This window comes from Squalius cephalus (assembly GCF_949319135.1).
Source record: "Squalius cephalus genome assembly, chromosome: 18".
NCBI lineage: Eukaryota > Metazoa > Chordata > Actinopteri > Cypriniformes > Leuciscidae > Squalius > Squalius cephalus.
Genome location: NC_137139.1, coordinates 33,187,401 through 33,200,220, shown reverse-complemented (window position 1 = coordinate 33,200,220; position 12,820 = coordinate 33,187,401). Strand labels below are relative to the sequence as shown.

At 34.3% G+C, this 12,820-nt stretch overlaps 1 protein-coding gene across 3 annotated transcripts in view; it reads right to left on the bottom strand.

Moving 5' to 3' along the window:
• The window catches only part of LOC307146155 (cyclin-dependent kinase-like 5), a 68,953-nt gene that overhangs the window by 42,160 nt on the left and 13,973 nt on the right, over positions 1-12,820 (bottom strand). For all 3 annotated transcript variants that reach the window (XM_079850013.1, XM_079850012.1, XM_079850014.1), the window contains exon 3: positions 5,527-5,561. In XM_079850013.1, the coding sequence (XP_079706139.1) occupies positions 5,527-5,561 (35 nt within the window). The remainder of the gene's footprint in view (positions 1-5,526; positions 5,562-12,820) is intronic.

Sequence of the window (12,820 nt, the reverse complement as noted above, 5' to 3'; positions counted from 1 at the left end):
TTAAAATAAAATAGATGCAAATTAAAATTAATTAATTAAATAAAATGACAAATTAAATAAAATCTAAATTAACCATTAAATTTAGAGGTACTAAATAATCTGCTAAAAAGTTAAAGAACTAGTGTATAATGTAAATGAATTACTGACAAATATTAATTAATTAGTTAATTAAAGGTACAAGGTAGTGTTAAATGTAAATAACTTAATTCTAAATAAACGTTAAAATAAAACAGATACATATTAAAATTTAAATAAATAACATTAAATTTAAAATAAAAAAAAACAAAATAAAATAATTAAAAATAATAATAAAAATAAAAAAAAACATTTAAATAAAAATATAAATTAACATTTAAATTTAAAGACTGCTAAAATGTTAAGGGAAAAATAGTATAAAGTGTAAATAAATAACTAATAAAATAAAATAAACAAATACCTATAATTAGTTTTTATAATGTATATGAATATTAATGAAATAAACACCTAACTGGGCTCTTAAAGCTTAATAGGATTTTTTTTTTTTTATTCATTGCTTTAATTTTTTTCACAGTATAATTTGTGGGATTTTCATTATAATTGTGGGTTTGATCAGAACATTATAAACCTCATTATAAAGTCTCATAACCAGAGGAACCTGATGACTCCACAGACTCAGTTTAACACGTCAACATTAGTCAGGCATCTAACACTGAACTTCACACACATCTCTAATGATTCAGAAAGCTTGCGACCTGGAATTACAGAAGCCAGCGAGTCGAAAAGTGCTTCTGATCGACATGTTAACATGAGGCGTGAACAGAGCACACACACACCTGTCAATCAAACCTTCAGATGCATTATCATCATGATCAGCTCATCAAAGTCTCAAAGCATGCCATACTGAAACATTTACAACAGAAAACACCCACAATGCACTGCGCTTGACTTCATCTTCCATTTCAGTGTGATGAATGAAACAGAAGATTGAATTTTTTTTTTTTTTTTTTATTGGACTTGATTGGACTGTCAAAGGCTGAGATATTTTTACACAAAATTGTTTTGTGTTGCCAAAAAAGGCAACACTTGACCCATTAATACTAACACTTTATCTTCTATTCTTTATCTATTATCTTTATAAAAAATAAAATAAAAAAAGATTAAACAGGGAATGGTCACAGCACTTGCATATTGTTGTCCTTGTTAGTTTAACTATTGTTCTCATTTGTAAGTCGCTTTGGATAAAAGCGTCTGCTATGAATAAATGTAAGTGTTTTAAAAGGGCGAAAGATAGACTTGATTTAGATTCTAACTGGACAGAATTAAACATGCAACATGATGATGTCATGTGACAACAATAGAACTTATTACTGTTTGAAAAAACGCAAAAAGGGGGAAAAATTTAGATAGAAACTCGTATAAATTGAATTAAATAATAGTACTGTCAAAGTGATTAATCACATCTAATGGAAAACTTTGTATATATATTAGGGCTGTCAAACGATTAATCGCGATTAATCGCATCCAAAATAAAAGTTTGTTTTTACATATATGTGTGTGTACAGTGTATAATTATTTTCTATACAGTATATAAATACACACACATGCATGTATATATTTAAGAAATATTTGCATGTATATACTGTGTGTATATATATTTATATTATATAGAATTTATATTATATATAAATATTTTATATATAAATAACACATTTTTCTTAAATATATACATGCATGTGTGTGTATTTATATATAGAAAATAATTATACACCGTACACACACATATATTATGTAAAAACAAACTTTTATTTTGGAATGCGATTAATCGCGATTAATCGTTTGACAGCCCTAATATATATATATATATATATATATATATGAATGTATATGCAAACTTTTGTTAGATGTGATTAATCGCGATTAATCGATTTGACAGCACTAATAAATAAATCTTAAAATAAATAATAAAAATAAGATTGAACTAACTAAAATACATTTGGCTAAAATATTTAAAATAAATAACACTGATTTAAATAAATAAATTATTTATTTATTTATTAATTTATTGATTAATTGACAAATGTAATAAATAAATACATTATAATTAATTACTCATTAATTACACATTTATATAAAAATTACTAAACTATTTATTTAAAACAAAAAATAATACATTTCTTTGAAATAAATAAATAAAAAACTAATAATTAAAAATAAAAAAATATGATTATATATAATAAATAAAGTTTAATAATAAAAATAAAAATTACATAGTAAATAAATACAATTATCTAATAAATAAAATATTTAAAAATAATAAATATGATTCAAATGAACAAAATGATGAAAATAAACAATACATCTAACTGTACAGTACTATAGTGAGTAATGATGTAATTTTTTCACATATTTATAAAGCGTCTGCTAGATGATTAAAAGTAAAGGAGTGGAAACTCTTGATCCAGCGGACATGAGCGTGAACGGCCGTTCTCTGTCGGATCCACTAAGAATCGTGAGTTAAAACACGGTGACGTGTGAAGTGCGTTTTAAAAGAGTGCATGCTTGCAATGCACTGGCCGAGCGTTTGAGGCTATATTGAGCCTATATTGAGTGTGTGTGTGTGTGTGTGTGTGTGTGTGTGTGTGTGTGTGTGTGTGTGTGTGTATGTTGTTGGCAGTAGATCACAGTCAGTGTGAATTATACAGCGGATAATTCCCTTTATTCTGGCTGGGTTTCTTTCATGTCAATGGCCAGGTGCAGCAGTGCACACACACACACACACACACACACACACACACACACACACACACACACACACACACACACTGATCTGGACTGTAGAAGAAGACAGTTTACACTATTAACCGCTATATGCTTGTGCTGATACATTTCAATGCAATCACGCACAGCGAGAACAGCTTGTGTTCATACACTTGTGTTCATACACTTGTGCACATTTTGGGCTTAAAGGGCCATTTGCAGATCTGATTTAATGTCATGCAAGCAATATACAAACTGCACATATTCATTATATTACAGAAGGTGTTTTGCTTTACGGCGAGTGCTCATGAGAACAGAAAATCAAGAGCATCACAGACCATACGCTTACATGCACTTAAATAATCCGTTTATAATGGGATTGATGGAAAAGCTTTCATGTAAACACTTCAGTCAATCAGGATGAAAGGGGGATCAGAAATAACCTGATCGACATCAAAAAATTAAGCTAAAATAATAATAATAATTGATAATAATATACTAAATAATGTAATATAATGCAAAACTTAATGGAAAGTAAGTGCATTCTCAGTGAACAGGGTTTTCCAACTGGGGTCAGGGGAAAAGCTGGGAAAAAACTGGAAAAAATGTAGAATAAACAAATAAGTAATAAAAATTAGATTAGGCTTTACTATATTAATGCATTATTAAAAAATCGAATAAATCACATATGAATAAATTAGTTTAAAATCAAAAAGATTAGAATAACTCAAAATTTATTTAAATAAATATATAAAAAAGTAAGTAAAATAAGTAATAAATAAGTTTATAAATAAATAATTATCAAAATATTAAATAAGTCAAATTTGACTGAAATAAATAAATAAACAAATAATAAATTTGATTAAAAAAGAAAATGATTAAAATAAGTCCAATTGATTGAAAAAAAATACATTGGTTAAAATAAAAATTATTAAATAAGTCAAATTTGATTGAAATAAATATATATATATATATATAAAAATAATAAATATGATTAAAATAAATAAATTATTAAAATAAGTCAAATTTGATTGAAATAAAAAAATAAATGTGATTTTGAAAAAAAGATTAAATAAATTTGATTGAAATAAATCAAATTTGATCTGAATGTGGCGACTGGGAACTGCTCATGCACTGAAGAATTGTTTGGAAATGGTGTAATATAGGAATATCTGAATCGGATTGCAACATTTAGGGTTGGTATAAACAGATCCGAAATCAAACTGGATTCATTTCCATTAATGTAAACAAATGTACAGTCAATAAATCACACATCAGAAATCAACACACATTTCTCTGCAACAGTAAAGCTGAAGTGTGATTGTGAAGCATGACATGCAGTGAGAATCGCATCGTCCAACAGGAAAAGACTGCAGGTGAGAGCAGCAGATGGAGTGAACCGAGTGTGTTCGGGTCAGAGAGTGTGTGTGTGTGTGTGTGTGTGTGTTAACAGATCGAGGCTGAGGACCATCTGTCTCACGGCCGCGGGGATACGGACCCGCTCTGCTCATAACCGGAGGAGATATTAATAGATAAACGCACATATGTCACATCACGGACACTCAACAGAAACCTGTTACTATCCGGACCATTTCAACACATGGAAACTACAGCAAAAAAATCAGTTTATGTTATCAGTAAATATAAATCTCCTCTGAAATCAGAATCAGAAATCAGAAATGTTTCTTGATCATCAAGTCATCATATTAGAATGATTTGTGAAGGATCATGTGACACTGAAGACTGGAGTAATGATGCTGAAAATTCAGCTTTGATCACAGAAATACATTACATTTTACTATATATTCACATAGAAAACAGCCGTTTTTTTTACTATATTTTTGATCAAATAAATCACCCTTGATGAGCAAAAGAGACTTCAAACAAAAACATTTAAAAATCTTTATTATTCCATTATTACACTTTTTAAAGGATTAGTTCACTTCAGAATTAAAATCTCCTGATAATATACTATTTATTTTACTGTTAATGTCTTTCTTTCTTCATTTTTCTCCATAGTGACTTCAATGGGGTCCAAATCTCAGTTTCAGTGCAGCTTCAAAGTCTCTACAGGATCCCAGCCGAGGAATAAGAGTCTTATCTAGACAAACCATCGACATTTTATACAATAAATAAACATTTATATACTTTTTAACCACTAATGCTCATCTTGCACTGGCTGTGATGCGCCACACATTACGTAATCACATTGAAAGGTCAAGCGTGACATAGGCGTAAGTACCGACCTAGTGTTTACAAAGCGAACGTGCAAAGACGAAGTCAAACGCCATTTACAAATAAATAAATAAATAAAGGTAAAATAACAGGTTTTTAACCCTATCCTACATTTCTGAACCGGAACACGCATGACCTTTGAACCTAATTACATGCAAGACGAGCATTAGTGGTTAAAAAGTATATAAATGTTTATTTTTTTGTATAAAATGTCGATGGTTTGTCTAGATAAGACTCTTATTCCTCGGCTGGATCCTGTAGAGACTTTGAATCTGCACTGAAACTGAGATTTGGACCCCAAATAGAGAAAAATCCTGGAATGTTTTCCTCAAAAACCTTCATTTCTGAAGAAAGACATGAAGAAAGAAAGACATGACCATCTTGGATGACGTGTATGTGAGTAAAAAATCAGGAAATATTAATTCTGAAGTGAACTAATCCTTTAATTTCTTTAAATAATTAGCTGAAATAATGAGCTGAACTACATGAAATGACTTGTTGTGTGCATAAAAACGTGATCTGAAGTCTCTCCAGAGAACAACAGTGAGCTCGTACCTTGTGTCTGCACTTCAGGACGACACCGTAAGCTCCTGCCAGAGAAAGAGAGAGAAACAAACAGGTTTTACTTAAACTTTCCCCCAGTTCTACCTGTCTTTGTACACACGATTCTCAGCAGGTTCATGCAGCCGAGCCAAAACCTCCGTCCAACAAAACCCAGAGCGTTTTGTGTCTGATGAATAAAGCGAGTGAAGGGAGGAGGACGGAGGAAGACGAGGCATTGATTTACACACCTGACAAAGAGAGAGAGAGAGACGTTAAGAGAACCGCAAGAACATCTTGTTTTCTCTTAAGACCTTCGGGACGGGACGCAACCGAGGAACAAATCGCTGCCAACACATTTGTTTAATCAGCCCAATTCATTATAAATCTCATATGAGCGCGTTTAGCCCAAACAATCCGACAATTGGCACGCAGGTGTTTGTGGGTTCTGGCTCTATCTCTGGCACAGATCTACAGTCCCGCAGGATCTGAGCTCATCCGAACAACAGATCCGAGAACAAGCTCAGAATCACGTTCACCACAACCTGCCCGATGTCCAGAGCTACAGAGCTCTTGTAGAGTATATCAGGGCGACTCGGTTATTAAAGTCAACATTGAGTTCATGATGGGGTGGGCGATACACTGGTAGACACTGTGGTTTTCCAAAGTTACGAGCCACTCAGCATTTTCACAGGCCACAATTTTGACGTTGAAACCGTGGGGAAAATATAGATATTGTTAATAATAACGCATTATTTCTCTTTAAAGCAGCGCAAATCCGTCATATCGGCTTTATAAAATTATAATGAGAATATCATATTTCTGTGTTTGGGACATGGATTTTAATAGTGAGACTTTTGTTTTTGTAATCAGGTTAAAATTATATAGAAATTTGGATTTAGATTTATCAGCCAATATATCGGTTATCGGCTTTCAAATATAAAGAATTATCGGTTATCGGTATCGGCCAAAATGTTCATATCGGTGGATCCCTATTAAAAATCACATGTTTTTATACAGCAATGCTTAAAAACGCTCACAAAACGATAAGCTTTCGTGACTGAGGAAGCACAGCAACATCACGTGAGTGCAGTGTTGTCAAAAATATAGACTTTTTTGATGCATATCGATACTAAAATATCTGAAATGCGTGCGATACTCAAACATACCAGCTGTGTTCTCTCTCTCTCTCTCTCTCTCTCTCTCTCTCTCTCTCTCTCTCTCTCTCTCTCTCATCTCTCATACAGCGAGTGACACACGAACCCGCCTCTCCTCACTCACTCCATTCATTTGCTCGTTGATTGTTACAGGGCGTGAATAGATTGCGCGTATTGAGCATCATTTTGTGCTCAAACACCCAAAGTGCGGCACATAAAGCCTCCCCTCAGTACTAAATTGAGTTATTTTTTACTGCTTATTGCATTTAAATACACACAAAATAATGTTAAAATGCCAGTCTTGGCGAGTATACATGTAAGTACAGTCAGTTATGTTTTAAGTGAATGTAAAGAGTTGAGAAAGAAAACGCACGTGTAACAGTATAATGGATCCGTGCATTCGGTCTTAAAGGGATGGTTCGGAGTAAAATCAGCCTAGGGTCCTTTGCACCATGACCTTGAGCCAAACACACCCCCAGAAGCCTTTTTTCCCTTGGTTGAACATTATTAAAGGATTAGCTCACTTTTAAAAAAACTTTTGCTGATAATTTACTCACCCCCATGTCATCCAAGATGTCCATGTCTTTCTTTCTTCAGTCGAAAAGAAATGAAGGTTTTTGATGAAAACATTCCAGGATTTTCCCCCATATAATGGACTCCAATAGGACCCAAACGGTTCAAGGTCCAAATGACAGTTTCAGTGCAGCTTCAAAGGGCTTTAAACGATACCAGACGATGAATAAGGGTCTTATCTAGCGAAACGATCGGTCATTTCAAAAATAAATTAAAAAGTTTAAGTTTTATAAGCACAAATGCTCGCCTTGCTCTGTTCTGTGATGCGCGTTCGTGACGTCATGTAAAACGCAATTACGTTGAAAAGGTCACGTTTGAAAAATTTCTGTCCTGAAGAAAATTTTCTTTTAGGCTTTTTAATATTAAAGCACCCAGGATACGCACACGAAATGGGCATTTTGAATATGTGTATATGGTCCTCCTTCCGCACATTTGTAAACACGTCAAGCGTGACCTTTTCAACGTAATTGCGTATTACATGACGTCACGAACGCGCATCACAGAACAGAGCAAGGCGAGCATTTGTCCTTATAAAACTTAAACTTTTTAATTTATTTTTTAAATGACCGATCGTTTCGCTAGATAAGACCCTTATTCATCGTCTGGTATCGTTTAAAGCCCTTTGAAGCTGCACTGAAACTGGCATTTGGACCTTGAACCGTTTGGGTCCCATTGGACTCCATAATATGGGGGAAAATCCTGGAATGTTTTCATCAAAAACCTTAATTTCTTTTCGACTGAAGAAAGAAAGACATGGACATCTTGGATGACATGGGGGTGAGTAAATTATCAGCAAAAGTTTTTTTAAAAGTGAACTAATCCTTTAAAGTTAGAGCTTATTTAGAGATATCAGCCGGATGGCTTAGTGCAGGCGCTAACGGATACAAGGCTGTATCTCGTAAATTACCCCACTAATAATGCCCAGGGCCCGGTTCCCTGATAACGCTCACTCTTAGCGCGCTAAGAAGACTCGAAAGATATATCTTACCAAAGTTGTTTATATTCCTAGTGTGTTCCCCGAACTATACCTTAGGAAGCTGCTTAAGATATACCTTCTTACGTGCAACGTTACCCGGCGCTGTCCGTGGCGAAGGTGCTGAATTGGTTGATATCGATGGCTCGAGAATCAATTATTCTCTCGTGCAGGGGCTGTTTATGTGAGAAAGCGGTGTTCTTTATTAAAGAAGCACTTCAGAAATAGTTGAAATTGCATTTATTAGGACTCATGGGATATTATAAAAAATAATCCAAACTATAATAGCCTAGCCAACATATTTTAAAATTGTATCATATATTGCTGCCATAATAACCATTTCAAATTTGTACGTGCTTTCTTCTCTTTCTCATTTTTGTTCGCTGAGGTGGAGCTGCGATGAAATATTGTTCTTGTAAATACTTTCCAGCATTTCAGTAATAAAAGTTTACATCTTATGTACGGTGCTCGGCAGTGATCAAAAAGGATTTAAACAGTGAATTTTGAATCTCTTGTCAAAAACAGTAGGTACTAATTTGGCCAGGGATTTTTACGCGGGTTGGGTGAGAAAAAACACTGATATTATGGATTCGGACGGCACTAAAATCACCGACTTACCCCTATAAATGTTTAAAATACCGGACAAGCCCATGAGAAACAATATTAGCGTCCGAATAGGACTTAACTGACAGTAACCTATGCTTTGACTGGCCTTTAAAAGAGCGTTTTAATTCAATTAATAATATTGTATAATAATATAATGAAAAATCTGACAACAATCAGTGTAATGACAGTTTTATTCTTTGCATGAAAACACTTGAATTAGCCTAATTGAATACTGTCTGGGTGTATTAAAACTTCAGAATTATATTCGTATAGACCTGCAACAGTGATAAGGTAAAGCTGAGAGTGGTCCAGACCAACCTTACGAAAGTGTGACTTACAGAAGATATACTTAGCGATAAGAACGTTTTGGGGAACCGGGCCCAGAATTGTACCAAACTTCTACAGCAGTACAAATAGGTTCTGTACTCATAAAACGAGGCATTGGAAAGTTTGTAAGTACATCAGGAGTTTATTTAAATAACACTTGCCTGACGGCTCATGCTACCGCTAACTCGGACGTCGACGTCACTTCAGTGATTTGGGAAAAGCACGTAAAAGTCCTGACAGAAAGCGATGCATAAGGATGTAGTGTAACGACGAATTATTACATTGACAACTTAGTGTTAACTAATAATCATTGCAAACTGGTACTACCGACAAAATATTAGTGCATTCCTGGAAGTGGGCGTCGTTACACTGCATCCTTATGCATCGCTTTCTGCAGGACTTTTACAGGCTTTTACTGTAGTTTGCCTTTTTTGCCAAATAATTTTGTCTGATAAATACTTTAAACAAGTTTAGTGTGTGTACATACATACAGTACCAGTCAAAAGTTTGGAAACATTACTATTTTTAATGTTTTTGAAAGAAGTCTCTTATGCTCTTCAAGCCTGCAGTTAAATAAAAACAAAAAAAAACAAAAAACATTAATATTATGAAATATTATTACAATTTAAAATAATGGTTCTCTTTTTTAATATACTTTAAAATGTAATTTATTTTTGTGATGCAAAGCTGAATTTTCATCAGCAAGTACTCCAGTCTTTGGTGTCTTATGATCCTTCAGAAATCATTCTAATATGCTGATTTATGATCAATGTTGGAAACAGTTGTGCTGCTTAATATTTTTTTTATAACCTGAGATACTTTTTTCAGGATTATTTGATGAATAAAAAGTTAAAAAGAACTGTATTTATTTAGAATAGAAATCTTTTGTAACAATATACACTACCGTTCAAAAGTTTGGGAACAATAACTTTCTTTTTTTTTAAAGAAATTAGTACTTTAATTCAACAAGGGTTAGGGTTAAATTGATAAAAGGTGATGGTAACGATTTATATTGTTAGAAATGTTTTTATTTTGAATAAATGCTGTTTTTATGAATAAATGCTGTTAACGTTTTACTCATCAATGAATCCTGAAAAAAGTATTCCAAAAAAATATATTAAGCAGCACAACTGTTTCCAACATTGATCATAAATCAGCATATTAGAATGATTTCTGAAGGATCATAAGACACCAAAGACTGGAGTACTTGCTGATGAAAATTCAGCTTTGCATCACAAAAATAAATTACATTTTAAAATATATTAAAAAAGAGAACCATTATTTTAAATTGTAATAATATTTCATAATATTACTGTTTTTTTAGTTTTTTTTTTTAACTGCAGGCTTGATGAGCATAAGAGACTTCTTTCAAAAACATCAAAAATTGTAATGTTTCCAAACTTTTGACTGGTACTGTATATATATACATACACATGACATATATATATATATAACTGTAGAGAAGAACTCAAAAGCATAGTGTGTTTTTTCCCCCAAAAAAGATATGATTAAATCATCATATGATTAATGATGATGGAGCCACCATTTCATATTCTGACATAATAAGATGTTAAGACTTGATAACTTCACTGTCATGAATAATGAAAAGGAAAAGACATTTATTATAGATCGGGGTGATTTTTACTTCAGCACTGAAGAAAAATCAGACATTAAATAGCTTTAATATCTCAATTAGACAGAAATTAGATGAAACGGAGAGCAAATGGAGACTTGTGATGAAGAATCTGCTTTTCCGATGTTTCTCCTGAGAAAAAGACTCCAGTAATCTCACTCGTCTCTCAGTGATATTTATATACCTACATACACTAGAAACCATTTTTACTCAGAAATTGCTAGCAAATTTCACAAATAATAAAAGAAAAGAAAAACATTGAATTAAACATGAAATTTTGAAGTAGAAATTCTTAAATACTATTTTCTTGTAAAATGTACTACAATAAACTTTGTTTTATTTGTACTTCAAAAAGTCTTCTTTACAGTATAGTATTTATTAATATTTTGAATTAGCTTTTATTTTTATATATTAAAGACGACCTATTATGTCTTGATGTTGTGTTCAGGCTCTTCTAGAACAGGTTTTCCTGCTTGAATGTTGATTATTCTCCTCATATTCTCCATTGTTGCGGCTCCTCTCTTCCCAGTCTGTCAGTAACGCTCTGTTTACTTCCTGTCTCTATGAAGCCCCTCCTCCTGAAAAGCACACTGTGCTCTGATTGGTCGGCTGGATCAGTGTGTTGTGATTGGTCGAGCGCTTCGAGTGTGTTTGGGAAATGTCCCGCCCCTTTCCATTACCAGTTTAACACACTACTAACTAACTCAACCAGGCCCCGCCCCTTTATTCTGCGCATGAATTATTATAATGAGGAATATTGTGACGTGTTCGTTCCTGGAAGAAACTCAAGACTACAATGGAGGCGTTTCTGGGACGTTTTTTTTTTAAGTTTAAGTTTTAATTGTTAAACTTTAGCCTATTTCAATGAACAATTCATAGTTTTAATTAACCATAACAACACTGGTGTCTCCAGCTCAGGATATCAATGTCTGCAATCAAAAGTCTTCAATATGAACTCAAACATTTCTCATCAAATCATCATTACTGGAAGTCAGTTATGTTATTTCTGTGAAGCGAACAAGAGAAGGAGTTTCAGTGGAAATACAGCGGCTTCTGTGAGAGCGACAGGACGTTCCTCCGGTCTCGTGTTCGTCAGCGGGAGTTTGTTTCTCTGAGTCTCGTTATTTATCCTCCACTTCACACTGCCATGACATCAATCACACACACACACACACACACACACACACACACACACACACACACACACACACACACACACACACACACACACTAACCCTAAACCTACCCATCACACACACACACACACACACACACACTAACCCTAAACCTACCCATCACACACACACACACACACACACACACACACACACACACACACTAACCCTAAACCTACCCATCACACACACACACACACACACACACTAACCCTAAACCTACCCATCACACACACACACACACACACACACACACACACACACTAACCCGACCCCTAAACCTGCCCCTCACACACACACACACACTCACCCTAAACCTATCCATCACACACACACACACCCACACACACTAACCTGACCTCTAAACCTACCCATCACACACACACACACACACACACACACACACACACACACACACACACACACACTAACCCGACCCCTAAACCTGCCCCTCACACACACACACACACACTCACCCTAAACCTATCCATCACACACACACTAACCCGACCCCTAAACCTACCCATCACACACACACACACACACACACACACACACACACACACACACACACACACACACACACACACACACACACACACACTAACCCTAAACCTACCCATCACACACACACACACACACACACACACACACTAACCCAATCCCTAAACCTACCCATCACACACACACACACACACACACACACACTAACCCAATCCCTAAACCTACCCATCACACACACACACAGACAGACACACACATTAACCAGATCCCTAAACCTACCCATCACACACACACACTAACCTGACCCCTAAACCTACCCATCTCACACACACACACACACACACACACACACACACACACA